Raw genomic sequence first — 21,682 nt, 5'->3', positions numbered from 1 at the left:
CAGTTCTCTGGAAGCCTTATCAATCCAGAACCCTCCAGAACTGCCATGTGTATGGCCGGAATTGCTGTTTATGAAGACCTCATGCGAATGACATACACTATGGAAGGAATTTAGAAAGAAAATGAGGTCCTGTCTATATATGTCCCCCCACTAAACCTTTCCCTGTAGCTTGTGTATAATTAGACATATGGATAAACCAACTTTGTCTCTCAGTGATGATGCCACATGACCATGCTGTACAGCATTGGAATGGGTGGGTGAGTGACCAGGTCTCACAGGAGCTTTGTAGTAGACATTGGTCATTGGAATCTGAGGCAGCGGCAGTCTACGCATTTAAGAGCTTCACCTCAGTGACACACAAAGTATGACTTTCTTTCTTTATTGGCAGGGTATACGTTCCTCTGTGTCCAGAGGAGAGGATATTTGTACCCAGGGCTCACTAGGTAAAGCAGGTACGGCCAACCTCCATCATCCATCTGCTGATGTACTACATGTCCCATTGAGTCCTCACTTGCTGGATCGTATTACTTTCAGCATACCGCTTGTATTAAGCGGTACACAGTGAAGACCAATAGCCTTTAATGCGTTAATAGATTTGCAGTCAGTTGTAATATGTAGACAGGATGCTACTGCAGAGCACAGAATAGGGCATTATAGAAGAATGATGGCCTTTGTGAGAAGCTGTTAAGTACATCTTAAAAACTGATGCGATGTGAATGGTTCCTGGAAACCTGGATTATTACATCCTCTGCTCGGTCCTCTCTTTCCAAGAAAACCTCACTGAACAGACCGCATAAGTGCAATAGATTGGAATCATTTTGTCTGCTGCCTGCCAGGCTCTCATACCGGATATTTCGCACGCATCTTTTGTTATATTCTCACAAAACAAATGCCTGAGTGATCCAAAAGAGAATTGAACAACAGCATGCTGCCGAAGAAGAAAACCTAAAAGATATCTGCTGTGACTTTTATTCGCTGGAATACCCTTTTGTGTGTGGCTCCAGAAACTAGTTTGTTTGAAAGGGGTCTGACTCCAGGACTTGGCCCCACCTGTTGCCATCACCCTTTCAATGAGGGTACCCTTATTAACACTTAAGTATTCTCATTGGCTTATAACTAGGTTTATAGTCGCAAAACATGTTGGTGTCAGTATCTAAATACACTACATAGCCACCAGGTTGTAGACACATAACTTTATGGACAACCCTCCATAAACCTTTATGGACACCCCTCCAAATTGATTTCAGGTTTCCAGCGAAGGGTGCTGTTATGGCTACAGTATATAAAGACATTTTAAACACCTGGTGCCTGACAGTTGGCCTGCGCGTGCTATGTGACGCCCATGGTGACTTGGGCTGGGCCAGCCCCATGAAGCATCGGGTACCAGAAGTCACAAAGCAGCGGCTTGCAGATGTGACCGCCACATCCCAGCATCACCGGCTGCTTCATGTACAGCCATGGGGCTGTCATGAGATTGTCGCTGTGTATGACTGAGACTGAGGCTGTTAGTCCTGCCCTGCTAAAGAACATAAAGCTGAAGAGCCAAAAGAAATTACAGACTAATATTTGATCGAAGTGTTAAGTAAATAAATCTTTACTTTTTCTAATAGGTAGTTTTTTTTTTTTTTTTTATTAAATTAAAGACAAATACGGATAACGGACCAGAAAATAAGGAGGGGAACGTACAGTGATAGCCCATTCAATTCATACTGTTCTGCAGCAGATTACATGCATTTTCATGCGTTTTTTGCATTAGCCTTTTATATGGAATTGGCTGCAAGACACCTCATTGCCCAAAAATGAATTGTTTACTGCCATTTTTCTGTAGTAGTGCCTTTGAAAATAAATGGCATTGAAATGCAACAATGCACATGCAGTGTGTTACTACACGTTCCAGTAAGACGCATTGCTTTTACCTGTGTAAATGGGCTCTAAATAAAGCACAGCCATCCAAAGCAGTGTGATTACAGTGAAGCACACTGACACCGTCCCCTAGTAAAACACTCCCAGCACACAGTTAACCCTTTGATCACCCCTCATGTTAACCTCTTACTGCCCAGTGCCATTAGTACAGTGTTTTTTTTAGCACTGATCCCTATATTGGTGTCACTGGGGATGTCAGTGACACCAAGTCAGTTCCCCCCAGTGTCAGAATGTCCTCCGCAGTCCCACTATAAGTCGCTGATCGCCGCCATTACTAGTAAAATTTAAAAAAAAAAATCCCAGTATATCTATCACCATTTGTAAACGCTATAACTTTCACGTAAACCAATTCATTTACACGTATTAGGATTTTTTTTTTTAGCAAAGACATGTAGCAGAGTACACTTCGGCTTAAATTTATGCCAAAATTTGATTTTTTACATTTTTACTGGACACGTTTAATAGCAAAAAGTAAAAAAATGTTTCTTTTTTTTCTCAAAATTGTCGGTCTTTTTTTTTTTTTTTTTTTTTTTTGTAGCGCAAAAAATTAAAAACACACAGGAAGGGCGGTAAATTCTCAGGAGGGCAAGTAGTTGATGCAAGCTGCACATTTCACAATATTACAAATGTTTTGTAAAGCTGCATTAATTTATTGAAGCTTATATTACATTTTAGTGTTCAGGTTTACATACTTTATGCTGAACACATTACCATATACAGTTAGGTCCATAAATATTTGGATACCAAAACATATTCAAGCTATAGTTATATAATGGACATGGGCTGAAAGTGCACACTCTCAGGTTTACTTTGAGGGTATGTACATCCAAATTGGAGGAAGGGTTTAGGAATTACAGCTCTTAAGATTAGCCATCCCCCCTTTTTCAAGGGACCAAAAGTAATTGGACAGTTGAATAAAATCATAAATAAAATGTTATATTATTATATTTTGTTGAGAATCCTTTACTGGCAATGACTGCCTGAAGTCTGGAACCCATGGACATTACCAAAGACTGGGTTTCCTCCTTTCTGGTGCTTTGCCAGGCTCTAACTGCAACTGTCTTCAGTTCTTTATTTGTGGGTCTTTCTGCCTTTTAGTTTTGCCTTCAGCAAGTGAAATTCATGCTCAGTTGGGTTGAGATCAGGTGATTGACTCGGCCATTGCAGAATATTCCACTTATTTTCCTTCAGAAGCTCCTGGGTTGCTTTTGCAGTGTGTTTTGGATCATTGTCCATCTGTACTGTGAAGTGCCGTCCAATCAACTTTGCTGCATTTGGCTGAATCTTGGCTGACAGTATATCTCTAAACACTGCAGAATTCATCCGGCTGCTTCTGTCTTCTGTCACATCATCAATAAACACCAATGACCCAGTGCCACTGGAAGCCATGCATGCTCATGCCATCACACTGCCTCCACCATGTTTTACAGATGACATTGTGTGCTTCGGATCATGAGCTGTTCCAAGCCTTCTCCACGCTTTTTTCTTCCTGTCATTCTGGTACAGATTAATCTTAGTTTCATTAATCCAAAGAATGCTTTTCCAGAACTGGTCTGGCTTTTTTAGATGTTTTTTGGCAAAGCCTAATCTGGCTTTTCTATTCTTAAGACTTACACCCTGTTCCAAATTATTATGCGAATTATATTTTTCTCATTTACCTAAATAATTGATGTAAATAAGTCAGCATAATTCTCATGTTATCAACTATTAAGATTACAATTCACAATTTATTGAACAAACCTCCTAATGATAACAGTATTTTTTTTAAACCTAAAAAACTTCCAATGCACTGTTCCAAATTATTACGCACAGTAAGTTTCAAAACACTTTATAGGTTGTAAAGAACTGAAAATTGTCATTTGTTGTGTTTGCAGCATATTTACTGAAAGCCAAAGCTATTTCAATCAAACTTTTAAAAACATTTTAACTTTTTAAACATTTTAACAGGTCACGTTACATTTTAACTTAGGACCCCTTATTTGATAGCAGCTTCACAAGTCTTGCATCCATTGAACTTGTGAGTTTTTGGACAGTTTCTGCTTGAATTTGTTTGCAAGATGTCAGAATAGCCTCCCAGAGCTGCTGTTTGGATGTAAACTGCCTCCCACCCTCATAGATCTTTTGCTTGAGGATGCTCCAAAGGTTCTCAATAGGATTAAGGTCAGGGGAGGATGGAGGCCACACCATGACTTTCTCTCCTTTTAGCAGCCATTGATGCAGAATTATTCTTTGCAGCATGAGATGGTGCATTGTCATGCATGAAGATGATTTTATTACGGAAAGCATAGTTCTTCCTTCTGTACCAGGGAAGAAAGTGGTCAGTCATAAACTCCACATACTTTGCAGAGGTCATCTTTACACCTTCGGGGACCCTAAAGGGGCCGATTAGCTCTGTTCCCATGATTCCGGCCCAAAACATGACTCCACCACTGCCCTGCTGACGTCGCAGCCTTGTTGGAACAGGGTGGCCGTACACCAACCATCCACTACTCCATCCATCTGGACCATCCAGGGTTGCATGGCACTCATCAGTGAACAGGACTGTTGGAAAATTAGTTTTCATGTATTTTTCTGCCCAATGCAGCCGTTTCTGCTTGTGAGCACTGGTTATTGGTGGCCGAATAGAAGGTTTATGCACAGTTGCAAGACTCTGGAGGACTCTACACCTTGATGTCCGTGGGACTCCAGAGACACCAGCAGCTTCAAATATCTGTTTGCTGCTATGTAATGGTATTTTAGCAGCTGCTCTCTTGATCCGATGCATGGATTTGGCAGAAATCTTCCTCAATGTGCCTTTATCTGCATGAACCCGTCTGTGCTCTGAATCAGCCACAAATCTCTTAATAGTGCGATGATCACGCTTAAGTTTTCGTGAAATATCTAATGTTTTCATACCTTGTCCAAGGCATTGAACTATTTCACTCTTTTCGGCAGCAGAGAAATCCTCTTTCTTCCCCATATTGCTTGAAAATGGTGCTCTGCTTAATGTGCAACACCCTCCTTTAGTAGTTTTTCCTTAAATTGGGCTCACCTGCCAATCTAATTATCACAGGTGTCCGAGATTGTTTTCAGTGATCAAAAGAGCCCTGAGACACAATCCCATCCATGAGTTAAACTGAAAAACAAAATATTTAATCTTTGTGATACTTAAATAGAATTTGCATAATAATTTGGAACAGGGTGTATGAATGGTTTGCACCTTGTGGTGAACCCTCTGTATTTTGCTCTCGTGAAGTCTTGATTGTAGACTTTGACAATAATACGCCCACCTCCTGGAGAGTGTCCTACACTTGTCTGGATGTTGTGAATGGGTTTTTCTTTATCATAGAGAGGATCCTACGATCATCCACCACTGTTGTCTTCCATGGATGTCCATGCCTTTTTATGTTGCTGAGCTCACCAGTGCGTTCTTTCCTCAGAATGTACCAAACTGTTGATTTGGCCACTCCTAATGTTGCTGCTATTTCTCTGATGGATTTGTTTAGTTTTTGAAGCATTACATTGGCCGGTTTCGCTTGCATGGACAGCTCCTTTGAATGCATGATATAGGTTAACAGCAATAGATTCCAAATACAAATACCACTTAGAATTAATTCCAGACCTTTTACCTGCTTGATGAAGAAATAACAAAGGAGTAGCCCACACCTGGTCATGAAACAGCTTTTGATTCAGTTACTTTTGGTCCCTTGAAAAAGGGGGGATGACTACTCTTAAGAGCTGAAATTCCTAAATCCTTCCTCCAATTTGGATGTACATACCCTCAAATTAAACCTGAGAGTGTACATTTTCTGCCCATATCCATTATATAACTCTAGCTTGAATATGTTTTGGTAAATACCTGAAAAAAACTAAAACTGTGCCTGTGTCCAAATATATATGGACCTAACTGTACTTCTTAAATATTAAACTCCATGGTCCCTGTTTAAATGATTAGCCAGCTTTAAGAAAGGTATTAACGATTAATTCACAGTCCTGCTTTTGTGTGGATCAGTTGTAATACTTTAACATGGTTGGGATAACTTGCAGAATATGGAACGGATATGACTTGATGTAATGAAGCCTGGTATATAGCTAATAATTTATCATGCCTACAGTCCGAGGCTTCCCGCAAGGCATTCTTCCATTCTGGTTCATCTAGTGAATGTGCTTACTCATTGAAAAACCTCCACTGTTTTGAGGGTCTCCCACGGTGTGTAGGGTTTACTATACTCCCAGAACAAGGTCAGAATCCATATGTTCAGGAGCCCCCTTCTCTAGTGTGCAGCTTGATTTATTTCCTGTCACACGAGCTTAATTCCTTGAGACTGGAAACTGAAGAAGTGCCAAGGAACTGCCATCACAGCCGACTTCCTCCTAACCCCCCAAAAATCTCCACATGATTTCCTTCCAAGAGGCCCTAACTCACCCATAAGGGCCGCACTCCCTTCGACTTAGCAGTGCGTCCTCCAATATCACTTCCATATCAATCACAGCAGATTTTATGCTAACGAGCTCCTCCTGCCTCCTCCCAACCAGTTCACCACATCTGGATATAAATTCCTTCCTTGCACTGAGGTCACCGGGACCCTGGGTATGGCACAAAACGAGGACTGATCTTTACATGGGAAAGGAAGAGAAGGCCTGGGGTCCCTCCTTCCAAGATGTGTTTAATTGCTTTGGACTACAGCCACATTCAGATTGGTTTCCTTAACTCAACGTCTGCCGGGGAGCTTTAACTGCAACACCAGGCAACATGTAGTGTCATTTGGTGAACAGATTAATGCTATCCAGTAGTAGCAATCACTTTGCTGACGTCACTTAGCTTAGAGCTTTTTAAAAACTCAATGCACTCAAGTTTAACAGACTTCTATTAGAGATTTCCAGCTTCCCTCCCTTTCCTCAGTGTTTGAGGGTGAGGTTCAAAGTTAGCTTAAAGATGGCTCAGGGCTTGAACCAGTAAATGACATTGGCCCTGTTTTCAGGGCCAGTCTGAAGATCTAAGAAAATAGAGATGTTTGCGATAAATTGTTAGTTTCATGTTTGACAGCAATATACCTTGAATCGTGTTGTAATTAGGAGCTTTTGAGACATTTCTGTACCAAATATTTCTGTGCTTTACCCTGCCTGTAAATTACATGTTTTTCACAGAGTAGCCCTGATCCTCTTTCTCCAGGCCCCCACCTCGGGAGCGAGCACGCACCAGTGCCCACATAGCAAGCGGCTTGCTATGTGGGCACTGGTGCATGCTCGCTCCTGAGCCTGGCTCTATGCACCCATTAGACACACAGAGCCAGAGCTCTGCTCTACCCTCTGCTCTCCCTATTGGCTAAATGGCTTCCGTTAATGAAGGGAGGGAGTCCTGGGACTGCCGAAGCTCTCCTGTATATTGCTAGGTGAGTATTGGGGGCAGCTAATGCAGTATAGTTTAGGTATTTATTGGTTTACTTTAAACCTCCAATGGGCAAGGCATTCACTTTCAGACCTCTTATGTAAAAACATGGCATTTCTGCCTCCATTTGAAGTAGGTTAAGAGGAGCTTCACCTAAAATGTAAAGTTCCGCTTATCCTTCTCCCCCCTCCTCTCAGTATGGAGAACTGTTTGTTTTTGTTTTTACCTTCATGCATAAAAAAACCCTCTGCCTTCAGAACCACTTTAGGGAACTGGTGGCTGGTGCATACTTAAAGCGGAGTTCCACCTGGAAAAAAAAGTCTGCAGCTTCAAAAACTGCTGACTTTTAAAATACAGGCACTTACCTGTCGCTCGGTCCAGCGGTGTCCTCACCACTGCTGGTTTCACCAGCCGTCTTCTCTCCTTGGCGCTGGCATATTCTGTGTGGGCACCCGGCTGTGACAGCTTGTGGCTTCACAACCGGGTGCCCACTGCACATGTACGAGAAGTGCTGTGCTTTGCGAATGGCCCCGTAGTCTTCTGTGACCTGTCACGTGTCCCAGAAGACTACGGGGAGGGAGGAGGACAACTTACGTTTCCGATCACCTAGGCGATCGCAGCGAAAGTGGGAGCGGGTACCTATCAAATTCGGTTACCTGCTTCATGGCCATGAAGTCTTGGGGTTCTTGCCCTAATTCTCACTTTAAGAAGCCAGACATTTCCTTCCATTTAAAAAAAAAAAAAAAAAAAACACCTTGGATAACTGACCCAAAGTTGAGTACCAGATGTACGTTTTAGGCTCATCCATTGACCTCTTGGGATCCATCCAGTCCTGAATGTGATCAGGGAATATTAAGAGGCCTGGTCGTGCTCAGTGTGACAGAATATCCTCTTTGATTTTGGCAGTGTGCTCTCTAATGCTTCATGTCACAATAAAGAAGCTATAGCTCTGCATGTTGTTTACGGCTGGCCAGCATGCCCTTATCCCTCCTGTAGTGCAGATATTTCATAACCATTTGTCTTTGTGTTACAGCTTAGCATTCCTTTTCTAGTCAGAGGAGCATGTCGCTCCCCTGCGGCCATCCCGCTACCCCAAATCTCTGTGCTGAATGAGAGCATTTTTAGTTCGACCACAAGCCATTTCTGCTGGATAAATTCCAAGGGTGATACGATCCATGCTCTCATTTGTATTCAGGAACCTAATGGAATGGGGTCCTTGCGGATAAGTTAAATGCATTGTAAGGTGTCCTGAGGGTATTGGAAATACTAAGAAAGGGCTGCCGCCAATGCTGTATTGGTAGCTCATTAGGGAGACCAGCGGTGTCATTATTAAGTCTCTATGTGTGGCTCAGGACTAATGCTAATCACCTATGTTTTCTCTCTTCTGCAGCACCAACGTGGTGATGAATTATTCAGAGATAGAGTCTAAGGTTCGAGAGGCGACCAACGATGACCCCTGGGGACCTTCTGGGCAGCTCATGGGAGACATCGCCAAGTAAGTAATGCCTGATTTCCCGGGAGAAGCAAGACAATTCTCTGCCATTTAGAAGTTGTAGCGTAGGGAGAAAGCAGGGAAGTTTATTCACCCTGCGCTCCATGCACAGAATAGAAATACGATGGGGGTGAGATTAACAAAGAGTCACACATCCTTGGAATATATACGCAGTTTTTAAATGTATGCATTTACAAGAGTACAAAGCACAGGTGGGGAGATTTTCAGGCATGTGTTCCTGGGAAATGTATGCAGAAAGGGGGTTCTGGTGCAGCAGTAATTCTTTCAAAGAGACCCTGTTGCCAGACCAATTCCTTTTACCGAAATCTTCCCATAAGATTATATGTGCGTTTAACATACAGTATATTGGCCTTGTTATAAATTCCCCTTTTGGATTACCTGTATTTTGGGTGGAACATGTAACATGATCCAGCTTCTGCCAACTGACAATAGTTCTAAAGTGCACACACCTGCGTAGACCTTCAAATCGTTGTATTGAAGCCACTTTGATTTCAGGTCCCTTCTGCACACAGATCCCCTACTTCTACCATTGCCATTAGGTTCCTCCACTTATTTGTCCAGTACCAGAACCTTTGTGGTCAGTAGAGGCTATGGCATTGGAGTGAGCTGGGCTTAATGCCAGCTTGGAGAGAAATCAAGGCCCTGTATACAGCATTGACTTGTAATACAAGGGTATTTGGCGAACTTGCAGCTGTACTTCAGCAGTATTGTTTAGGTGTTGATGAGTTTACTTTAAAACTTCAATGGGCAAGGCATTCACTTTCTGACCTCTTATGTAAAAACATGGTATTTCTGTCTCCAGTTGAAGTAGGTTAAGAAGAGCTTCACCTAAAATGTAAAGTATCCCTCATCCTTCTCCCCCCTCCTCTCAGTATGGAGAAATGTTTTTTTTTTTTTTGGGGGGGGGGGGGTTGTTTTTTTTTTTTTCTTCTGAAAGTGGGTACATATTTATGATGGGTACCCACCGCCACTTCCTCAATGCTCACCTACCTCCTGGGGCACGACATACGTCCCAGGAGACTACTAAAAATCACAGCGCGTCTTGACCATGTGCAGTGGGAAGCCGGCTGTGAAACACCAGGAAGTCACAGCTGACTTTGCACATCCAAAATGGCGGCACCGGGGACCCGAAGACTGGCAGAGAATCAGCCCAGCTGAGGACAGCTGAGGGCTGGGCTGATAGGTGCCGGTTTATTAAAATTCAGCAGCAACAGTATTTGTAGCTGCTGACGTTTAATTTTTTTCTGAAACAACCAAAGTTCCACTCTTTATGCAATTTTACACGGGTGATCTAGAGCCTGTATCCATGTGGTTTGAGCTTGTGTTGATGGGCAAATGCATATTGCCTTTCAAATTATTCAGAATTCATTGCAGATGCGTTTTGACTGCCAGTTGATCTTTGAAATGCTTTTGACCTGCTTCAAGCTGCTTTTCATTCCTTTAGACTTGTATGGTTGAAAAACAGTTCTGACATGAAAAGCTAGTTTTTGGGCTGCACAGTATGTACAAATGTCTCTCTGTAAAGATGCTGAGCTACTGAGTCACTTCTGGGGTCTAGGATGTGCTGAGAAGGTAAGCAGCCTGTTCTAAACTTCTGAGTCACTGCTTGGATGAGGAGCAGGATGAGCTGAGCTGCTGAGTCACTGCAGGAATTTGGGGGCCAAGATGTTGAGTCACTAATGGAAGTGGGGAGAATGGGAAGTTGAGTTGCTGCAGGGAGGGGGAGTTTAGCTGCTGAATGGTAAGCAGAGGTAGGTGAGCTGCTGAATCACTGCTGGAATGGGGAGCAGGAAGAGGTGAGCTGCCGAGGCACTGTTGTAAGGGGGAGCTGAGCTGCTGAGTCACTGCTGTGAGTGTTGCTGGAAGATCTAAACTGCTGAGAGAGCAACTGGAAAGACTTCAGTGCTTCTGCTGTAACCTAAATTACTCCACATCGTCTGCAGCTAAAGAGATCAAGGATGGCTTTTTTGAAAGTTCATTTACTGCTTTCTAAAAAAAAAATAATAATAAAAATAAATAAAAACTGAAATAATGGTCATAGCCTGGTCACAGGTTCACTTTAAGTTACTCATGAACAGCAATAATGATTACTGAAAATATCATGTTCAGTGAGGTTTTTCAGCTGCCCAACTCTCCATTACCTGTATGCATACATGCCGCTTTCCAGCGGGTTGGCCTTAATGCCGAGAGCCCATATACAGTTGTGTTCAAAATAATAGCAGTGTGTTGAAAAAAGTGAATAAAGCTCAAAATCCTTCTAATAGCTTTTATTTCCATACACACAAATGCATTGGGAACACTACACATTCTATTCCAAATAAAAACATGAAGAAAAATATATCAAGTTTGTGTTGTTCCTCTAAAAAAAAATTGAAGAAAAGTGAATATTGAACTGTTCAAAAAAAAATAGCAGTGTTTGTTTTCTTCTTTACAAACTCAAACATTCACTATATAAACTGAAAAATGTTTGAAGATTTTGTTTTCCTTTGAATCACTTAATGAATATTTCGTTGTATAAGCACTGTTTCTGAGAACTGCTGTACATCTGTGTTGCATGGAGTCAACCAACTTCTGGCACCTGTGAACAGGTATTCCAGCCTAGGATGATTGGACTACATTCCACAGTTCTTCTCTATTTCTTGGTTTTGCCTCAGAAACTGCATTTTTGATGTCACCCCACAAGTTTTCTATTGTATTAAGATCCGGGGATTGGGCTGGCCACTCCATAACGTCAATCTTGTTGGTCTAGAACCAAGATGTTGCACGTTTACTGGTGTGTTTGGGGTCGTTGTCTTGTTGGAACACCCATTTCAAGGGCATTTCCTCTTCAGCATAAGGCAGCATGACCTCTTCAAGTATTCTGATGTATTCAAACTGATCCATGATCCCTGGTATGCGATAAATAGGCCCAACACCGTAGTATGAGAAACATCCCCATATCATGATGCTTGCACCACCATGCTTCACTGTCTTCACAGTGTACTGTGGCTTGAATTCAGTGTTTGGGGGTCGTCTGACAAACTGTCTCCGGCCACTAGATCCAAAAAGAACAATCTTACTTTCATCAGTCCACAAAATGTTGCGTCATTTCTCTTTAGGCCAGTCAATGTGCTCTTTGGCAAATTGTAACCTCTTCAGCATGTCTTTTTTTCCAACAGTGGGACTTTGCGGGGGCTTCTTGCAGATAGCTTGGCTTCACATAGGCGTCTTCTAATTGTAACAGTACTCACAGGTAACTTTAGACCTTCTTTGATCTTCCTGGAGCTGATTGTTGGCTGAGTCCTTGCCATTTTGGCTATTCTTCTATCCATTCGAATGGTAGTTTTTTGCTTTCTTCCACGTCTTTCAGGTTTTGGTTGCCATTTTAAAGCATTTTCGATCATTTTAGCTGAGCAGCCTATCATTTTCTGCACTTCTTTATATGTTTTCCCCTCTCCAATCAACTTTTTAATCAAGGTACGCTGTTCTTCTGAACAATGTCTGGAACAACCATTTTCCTCAGAATTTCAGAGAGAAATGCACTGTAACCAGCATGTACAACATTTGCTGCCTTCCTTCCTTAAATAAGGGCAATAATTGCCACCTGTTTTTCAAAGAATGAATGACCTCACTAATAGAACTCCACACTATTATTTTGAACATGCCCCTTTCAATTAGTGATTCAATTACACAGAATCAGCAGCATGCATGTCATGACTGTTGGGTCTGTTGGATTTCTATTACTCTACTACACCTGCTAGTAAATTATATGCCATGTAGAAATATCATTTCTACCAAAAACAGTGATTGATCAGATTAGTGATGTCTGACTGCTATTATTTTGAACACAACTGTATATATGCGTACGTGAAGATAAACAGATCTGTACCAAGAGTGTGTGAAGTGTGTGCTCCCGGGCACAGTTAAGCAGTGTCTATGGAAAGCATCTGATCTCTACTTGAGATTGGGAAGTTTCCAATCATGTGACCGCTGTGACATCCAATCACAGCGTTCACATGATCAGAAGCCCTGCCTCCCGGCATCTGAAACCTCTTAAAGGGCCAAGAAGTGCCGGCGCCAAGAGGTTAATAAAAAAAAAAGCCATTTTTCTCTGCTTTAGCTGTCCATCAGCTTGCAAAGAAATATAAAAGCTTGAATAAGAATATCAAGTTAATGTATAATAGCAAGAAATCCTATATCCTGAGACCTTATCTTTTACTCATCAAAAGTAAGTTAAGTTGAAAGTGTATGTTAAATGTATTTTAACAATTTATATTAAATTTGTTTAAACCTTAAATTATAAACATTTGTGACCCTGTTTCATGGTTCACTCATATTTTGGGTTTAGCATGGAACATAGTTTTAACTCCCCAACTTCCCACCCTCAGACTGCACTTTTAGTCCATGGTTTACTTCCTCCATCCCCATACCTGAAGGTCAGTAGCTCCTTATGGACCTAAGGGTGGGGTGTAAACAATGCAGAACACTGTGCATTGCCCATGAAGCACGCTGATCAGTCATGGTTCTCTACAGGCTTCAGTGCAAACACAAAATAATTGCATATATTTAATTTGTGGGTTTAATACATTTTTGCAAAATGTGGACAATGTATTTAAAACTGCAGGAAAATGATTGCCCTAGAAAAGAATCACTGCTGTATACTGTCCCTTTGCCGGCATACCAATAAGCTCCATAATAGTTATTTTAGCTGCACTCCTGAATTTCTCCTAAATGTATTTACTTCTCAAACAGAAATTTCTCTTTCTAAGGTTAGTCGGAATTATTTTTTGGAATTAACAAGGCATTCTACTGTCCTACAGTGGCCGCCTCTTTGACTAGAGCCCTCTGCTGGACAACGCCTGTAAACATATGTGAGAGTGGCAGGAGATTGGGGCTTATGGTTTACCATTGTAAGTACAGCAGCCAAGCAGACACTATTCCATATGTCTCATTACTCACTCTGCCAGGATCAGTTTTTGGGAAAACATTGTAAAATATTTCCTGGCGGAGTGTGGCTCCAGTGTCTGAAATTGCCAGTCCAAAGAAGGTGACAGAAACTTGCCAAATTAGTTATGGGGTTTTTGCAAATAATAAAGGCGCACTTCTTTTAATGAAACAGCACGAGAGAGAAATATGTGAATAGTTTCAGCTCCAGCTTAGCTGTAGCTTTTGGCAGAGCATAGTGCTTAATTTGTCCACCCCTTTTCATGGCTTCTCCAAGCTGCAAGTGGATTGTTTCTAGCTGAATAGTCAGAATAGTTTGATTCCTCCAGAAGTGGGCAGTCTTGCTTGATTTCTGTGCATTTTGCTCTAGAATCATGCTCAGTTAAAGCTTCATCTCATACTACCCTTTCCCCAGCTTGATAATGCTGCTGTTTAAAGGTATTGATTACTCCTCCATCAATAGTGAAGACACCTTGGCCCGGTTACCAGGTGAAATAAAGGGAACAAAAAAAAAAGCCTAAAAAAAGAAAATTAATGCAGCCACCACATTTAAGGATTGGAAGGATGCAACACAGTGACTTGCGAAAGTATTCACCCTCCTTGGTGGTGGTCCTGTTTTTCTTGCATTACAGCCTGGAATTAAAATACATTTTATGGGGGCTTTGTACAATGTGATATACTCATTGTATTGCAAAATTTTTTTTTATTGAGAGAAACAATAATGAAGACATTACTATTCACCTCCTTTTTTATGACACCCCTAAATAAGATCTGGTCAAACTGATTATCTTCAGAAGTCCCAGAATTAGGTAATTATGTAAGCCAATCATCTCTCTGATCTGTCACATGTCAATATAAATTTAATACGCCTGTTCTAAAAGGCCCCCCAAGTCTGCAACTCCACTAATTAACATAAAGACAAAGGAGCTCTTCAAACAGGTCTGAGACCTGGAGAAGCGTTGTGGAGAAGTAAAGATCAGGGTTTGGGATTTAATCCATTTAATATATATACACAAACTTTTAATATTTCAGGGAACAACATTTAATCTAGTATAATAAAATGGAAAGAATAAGGCACCACTATAGACCTGACAAGACTCGGCAAGAAGGGCATTATTCAGAAAAGCAAAAAAACAAAAACAAATAACACAATAGCAGCTGCAGGGATGGGAGTATCTGTCCATTGCACCACTTTAAAGCGGAGTTCCACCCAAAAGGGGAGGTTCTGCTTTAAAGATTGGTCCCCCACTCCCCATTAAGGATTGGCACCTTTGGGGAGCTGGGAGAGGGTACCCGAAATTGACAGGTACCCATTTCCGCTGCTATTGCCTAGGCGATCGGAAGCGGAAGTTGTCCTCCTACCCTCCCACGTAGTCTTGTGGGACACGTGACAGGTCCCAGAAGACGATGAGGCCATTCAGGAAGTGCAGCGCTATTCGCGTATGCGCAGGGGACACCCGGCTGTGAAGCCGCAAGCTGTCACAACCAGGTGCCCACACTGAAGATGCTGGCGCCTGGAATACAGGACAGCCGGTAAAACGGGCTGGGGGTGGGGGGGTGCGCGCACCGCGGGATCATGGGACAGGTGAGTGGATGTTTTATAAAAGTCAGCAACTACAGTTTTTTTACAGAGTAAGTGGAACTCCGCTTTAAGCAGTACAATCCTCAAAATGGGGATTTATGAAAGAGTGGCCAGAAAAAAAGCCATTGCTTAAAGTACACTTAAAGGCAAAGTTTTGGATAGAGTGGAGAGGGATTGTCATCGAAAATGAAAGTAAAAAAGTCCCAAATGTTGGGTTGTCCCTAGAAAAGTAATAGAGGGGAAACAGGGACACTGGTTTTGTGAACTGGGGGTCCCCAAGGTAGTCTCTTTATTTGCAGGGATTTCCTGTTTTGGTTATGTGACAGGAAGTGAAGCAAAATCTCCCCAGTGGGACACAGATGGGAAAAAATAAACTGACGGGCTATAACTCTATAGCCTATAGTTCTATTTTTAAGTACAAATTAGGAATACATGTTTAGAGTTCAACAAATAGCATGGGGCAGATTCTCCAAAGGCATGAAACCTCTCTGGTCAGATGTGACTAAAATTAAAATTTTTGGCCATCATACGAAATGTTATTTGTGGCGTAAACCCAGCACTTCCCTTCACTCTGAAAACACCATCCCAACAGTGAAGCATGGTGGTGGCAGCATCATGTTTTTAGGATGCTTTTCTTTGGCATGGGCTGGAAAATTGGTCAGTGTTAAAGGAAAGATTGATCACACTAGATAAATACAGGATATTGTTGAGGTCCCATTCCCATCTGGTATTTTGGGATTTCAGGCAGGACCCGCTGTGATTCTCCCTGTGATCTAAAATTGCACTAAATAGTGGCAAAACACGTTTGGGTGCTATTCTTTTTGTAATGGTAGCTAAACACTGTGTGGTTCTCCTCCTTGCTCCTTTTGTGCAACAAGTTTCGCGTGATGTGGTTTGCCATGATTGCAGCACTATTTCTCGCATATCAATCACGGCAGAACCACGTTTAGGTGCCATTGAAAATTAATGGTACCCTAACCTGCATTTTTCCACTATTGCAGTGCGATTTGAGACAGCACTGCAATTGCAGAACGGGGCCTACACTGGTATGGTATAAAGGGAAACATCTCCATTAAATGTCTGGAAATGGCTCACTTTAAGCCCAGACCTCAAACCAATGTAGAATCTGTGACATGATTTGAAGATTGCTGTACACCAACACATATACGTGAAGGGACTGGAGCAGCTGTGCTTTCAAGAATGGGCAAAAATCCCAGTGGCTAGATAAGCTAAGCTAATAGAGACATACCCCAAGAGACTTGCGATTGTAATTGCAACAAATGGTGGCTCTACAAAGTATTGACTTTTTTGAGGGAGTGGGAGGAGGTTACTTATACACAATTCAGATTTCTGTTTTTTTTTTGTCTTTATAGTTTGTGGCACAAAAATATTTTAGACCACTTGAGTTGTAGGCGTGTTGTGTATATCTCATGGTATAAAGCCCCAAACATCAGTTTTAATTCTAGGTTATAATGCAACAAAACAGGTGAAAAAACCCAAGGAGGTGAATGCTTTCACGTGGCACTGTATATTACGTTTTTGTTGGGTTTAAGCCTTAAAACAAACCTGTAATTTATCCATGCAAAGCAGATTTACTTACACCCCACCTCCCCAGTAAGGCTGTTCTCAGACATGTTTGGATCCTAGTCTGAACCCACCTGAGCTATCCTACAAGAAAGCTGTTACTGCACAAAACCAATCCCAAGCAGCGAAGGCGTTCCTGGCCCTGCAAGGGGCATGTATATGTGCAGCTGCAGGTGGTGAGTGCTTCTGCTCCTTATGATTGGCTTTGTTCAATGACCGCTTCCTGGTGGGATAGCTCAAATGGGTTCGGACTAGAATTTGCGCATGCCTGAGCTCATCCCTGCTTCCCAGCAACATACTTTTTTCTTGTAAGCTCCTCCCTTCCACCCTATATCTTTTTTTCTGGGTGCTGGAAGCAAAGAAAATACTTCTTAGTATTGGAGAGCATGTGATTCAACAGGTGGGGCAGCACATTGGCTAAGTGGTTAGTACAACAACAGAGAAAAATTTCCATCCTGCAACTAACTGAGCTGCAGGGCCTCTTCAGGACACCCCAGTATTCTGCTGTTCCTAACTATACATTTTGAGAGCCTCCTTAGTAGAAGCACTTGTATAATAATGGTTAGACTGAGGGCAGCTAAGCCACAGGGGCTCATTGGACAACCAACATGTAGCACAATGGCAATCAAGGTGTTCAGTGCTCCCCTGTGCCTTTAAAGAGGGCTGGTCTTCCTTCCATGTTCATGAGCACTGACTGGCTGAGCCACGATGACGTCACTGCGGGAGTCTCAGGTCACAGCACAGTACTCTGAATGAACGGCACGGGTATGCCAGCTCTAAAAAAAAGAGCTAATATCTCCTAAAGGGTGCACGTTTAGGAGATATTCATTTTAGCTACAGGTAAGCTTTATTATAAGCTTACCTGTGGGTGCAAGTTAAAAATAAAAGTTTACTACCACTTTAACGTGAACTGTTAGACAGGATAAGTCAATTGGTTGCAGGCTGGTTGGTAAATGAGCTGGGAATTTTTCTCTGTTTGACATGCGTGGCCTTTCCATATGCTCCTTGCTGTAAAGGCCGGTTATAGATTGGTGTGGTTGCTGTTTGTTTCCTCCCACGCTCCGAAGACTTGCTGGTAGGTTAATTGGCTCTTGCCTTTATTGGCCCTAGTACACAGTGGGGAAAATAATTATTTGACCCCCTGCAGATTTTGTAAGTTTGCCCACTTACAAAGAAATGAAGGGTCTGTAATTTTTATCATAAATGTATTTTAAATTATAGAGACAGAATATCAACCAAAAATCCAGAAAAAACATAAGTTACAGATGTTATAAATTTAGTGGCAGTTCAGTGAGTAAAATAAGTGTTTGATCCCCAAGCAAAACATGACTTGGTACTTGGAGAAACCCTTGTTGGCAAGCACAAAGGTAAGACGTTTCTTGTAGTTGGTTACCAGGTTTACACACATCTCAGGAGGGATTTTGGTCCACTCTTTACAGATATTCTCTAAATCCTTGATGTTTCTTGGCTGTCACTTGGCAACTCCCTCCCTCCATAAAGTTTCTATAGACTTAAGGTCTGGGGACTGGCTAGGCTACTCCATGACCTTAATGTGCTTCTTGAGCCACTCCTTTGTTGCCTTGGCAGTATGCTGTGGGTCATTGTCATGCTGGAAGACCCATCCACAACCCATCTTCAGTGTCCTGACTAAGGGAAGGTTATCATCCAACATTTTACTATATTTGGCCCCTCAATGCAGCAAAGTCAGCCGGTACCTTTAGCAGAGAAACAGCCAAAAAGCATAATGTGTCCACCTCTGTGCTGAACTGTAGGGATGGTGTTCTTAGGGTCATAGTGAGCATTGTTCTTCCTCCAAACACGGCGAGTCACGTTAATGCCAGAGAGCTCAATTTTGATCTCATCTGATCACTGCGCTTTCTCCCAATCCTTCTCTGAATCATTTAGATGTTCATTGGCAAACTTCAGATGGGCCTTTACATTTGCCTTGTTGAAGAGGGGGACCTTGTGGGCGCTGCAGCATTTCAATCCATGGTGGCCTATTGTGTTGCAAATGGTTTGTTTGGTGACTGTGGTCGCAGCTGCCACGAGATCATTCACAAGCTCCTCCTGTGTAGTTCTGGGCTGATCCCTCACTTTTCTCATGATCATCCTTACCCCATGAGGTGAAATCCTGCATGGAGCTCCAGACCGAGGGCAATTGATGTTTTTTTTGTATTTCTTCTATTTGCGAATAATCTCTCCTACTGCTGTCTTTCTCACCAATCCTCTTGCTGATGGTCTTGTAGCCAGTTTCAGCCTTGTGCAGGTCTACAATCTTGTCCCTGATGTCCTTTGACCGCTCTTTGGTCTTGCCCATGGTGGTGATGAGGTTTGAATGAAAGAAAAAGATTCTCTGGACATGCGTCTTTTATACACATAACTAGTTGTCATTCAGAGCACCTTCTTAAATTGACAGGACTAATCTGTGTACCACATGAGCACATAGCCAGTCTGTGGGAGCCAGAATTATTGTTGGTAAGGGATCAAATACTTTTTTTACTCACTGAACTGCAGCTCAATTTATAACATTTTGTATCGTGTTTTTCCTGGATTTTTGGTTTATATTCTGTCTGTCATTTAAAATACACCTATGGTAAAAACTATAGACCCTTCATTTCTCTGTAAGTTGGCAAACTTACAAAATCTGCAGGAGAACAAATAATTATTTTTCTCACTGTGTGTATGAATGTGAGCCAGGGACCTTAGATTGTAAGCTCTTTGAGGGCAGGGACTGATGTGAATGTACAATATACAGTGAAGGAAATAAGTATTTGATCCCCTGCTGATTTTGAATGTTTGCCCACTTACAAAGAAATGATCAGTCTAAAAATCCAATGGTAGGTGTAGTTGAGTTGATGCCAAAGAGCTCGATTTTGGTCTCATCTGACCACAACACTTTCAACTAGTCGTCCTCTGCATCATTCAGATGTTCAGTGGCAAACTTCAGATGGGCCTGGACATGTGCTTTCTTGAGCAAAGGGACCTTGCGGGCACTGCAGGATTTCAGTCCTTGTCAGTGTAGTGTGTTACCAATTGTTTTCTTGGTGACTGTGGTCCCAGCTGCCTGGAGATCATTGACAAGATCTTCACATGTAGTTCTGGGAAGATTCCTCACTGTTTTCATGATCATTGACACTCCACGAGGTGAGATCTTGCATGGTGCACCAGACCTAGGGAGACTGACAGTTGTTTTGTGTTTCTTCCATTTGCGAATGATTGCACCAACTGTTGTCACCTTCTCACCAAGCTGCTTGGCGATAGTTTTGTAGCCCAGTCCAGCCTTGTGTAGGTCTACAATCTTGTCCCTGACAACCTTGGACAGCTCTTTGGTTCTGCCATGGTGGAGAGTTTGAAATCTGATTGTTTGATTGCTCCTGTGGACAGGTGTCTTTTATACAGGTAACAAAATGAGATTAGCAGCACTCCTTTTAAGAGACTGCTTCTAATCTCAGCGTGTTACCTGTATGAAAGACACCTGGTAGTCAGAAATCCTGCTGAATGATAGGGGATCAAATACTTATTTCCCTCATGAACATGCAAATCAGTGCATAATTTGTTAGACATGCATTTCTTTTGAATTTTGGGTTGCTTTTTTGTCTCAGTGTTACAATACACCTGCCATTTGATTTTTAGACTGATCATTTCTTTGTGAGTGGGCAAACATTCAAAATCAGCAGGGGATCAAATACTTATTTCCTTCACTGTATATGTAAAGCACTGTATAAATTGACAGTGCTATATAAGTACCTGTAATAAATAAATCATCAAGCATCAGTGCTGGGGAGAGTCCACAGACCTGTGCAAGCTTTTGAGTGGGACAGGGTGGCTTCTCTCGCTTCTAGCAGCCAAATAGAGCTGTGGGGAGCAAGCAAATGTTGGAATGGTGGGAAGGTGAGGGTTAAAGTGACAGTGTTGCTTTGTCCTGCCTGGACAACACTCATGATCCCTTTTATGAGTGTAAACTTGGGTCAGAGTTTTTTGTTTTAGCCCTAGCTGTTATACCAGATATTAATATAATTTCACAGTCACCTCTATTTTCTATAGGTATGCCAGAGCTAGTTATAACTAGTGGACTGGTGTAGCATTTAGATGTTATCAGTCAGCAATAGTGTGCATGCACAGAGTTGAGAAAAAGTACACCTGAACCAGAAATGTCAGATTTTGTTTCAATAATTAGATGTAAAATAAATTTGAGAACACCTTCAATAGCACAGAGAGAAATTGTTATTCAGCTTACATAAGTGAGTAAAAATGAGATCAATCAAACAGATGTCGCCATCCAGTTTTCCTGAGCTTTGGAAAAAACTCAAATCTGTATGTCAACCAGAATTTCTGTGTAGTTTTATATTAAAACTATAAGGCTTCATTCACAGGTCCGTAAAAATTATACTGATGCTAGAACACATGCTTTCTAGGAGAAAAGCTCCTGCGTAATGGTCAGTAAACTACTGGCGTATGGAAGCGTTTTAAACACGTAAAGATGCATACATATCTTTTTTTTTTTTTTTTACGATAATTTATTTTCCTCTTTGTTTAGACTTGATTTACATGTGCACAAATGCTCATATCTGCGTTTATATGTGTAAGCACGCAAATCGCATGTTCATAGATGCAGATTCTTGTTTATGCACCCGTGTAAATGGTTCCATTGAAAACAATGTAACTGTGTTCAGATCCATAATTAAAAAACATTTGTATATGTGTAATTTTACAGCCATGTGAATGAAGCCTAAATGAATGGTTATAGAATATAAAGAATTTACTGGTGTAAATATATTCCAGTGGGCAT

The 21,682-nt window shown here is 41.8% G+C and overlaps 1 protein-coding gene across 2 annotated transcripts in view; it reads left to right on the top strand.

Moving 5' to 3' along the window:
• The window catches only part of CLINT1 (clathrin interactor 1), a 119,725-nt gene that overhangs the window by 54,306 nt on the left and 43,737 nt on the right, over positions 1–21,682 (top strand). For both annotated transcript variants that reach the window (XM_089682853.1, XM_089682854.1), the window contains exon 2: positions 8,682–8,786. In XM_089682853.1, the coding sequence (XP_089538979.1) occupies positions 8,682–8,786 (105 nt within the window). The remainder of the gene's footprint in view (positions 1–8,681; positions 8,787–21,682) is intronic.

The sequence above is a fragment of the Staurois parvus genome, unplaced genomic scaffold, assembly GCF_062004578.1.
Source record: "Staurois parvus isolate SC_StPar_1 unplaced genomic scaffold, SC_StPar_1.0 ptg000298l, whole genome shotgun sequence".
Lineage (NCBI taxonomy): Eukaryota > Metazoa > Chordata > Amphibia > Anura > Ranidae > Staurois > Staurois parvus.
Note: the sequence above shows the minus strand (reverse complement) of the source record. Positions and strands in the feature narration are given on the sequence as shown.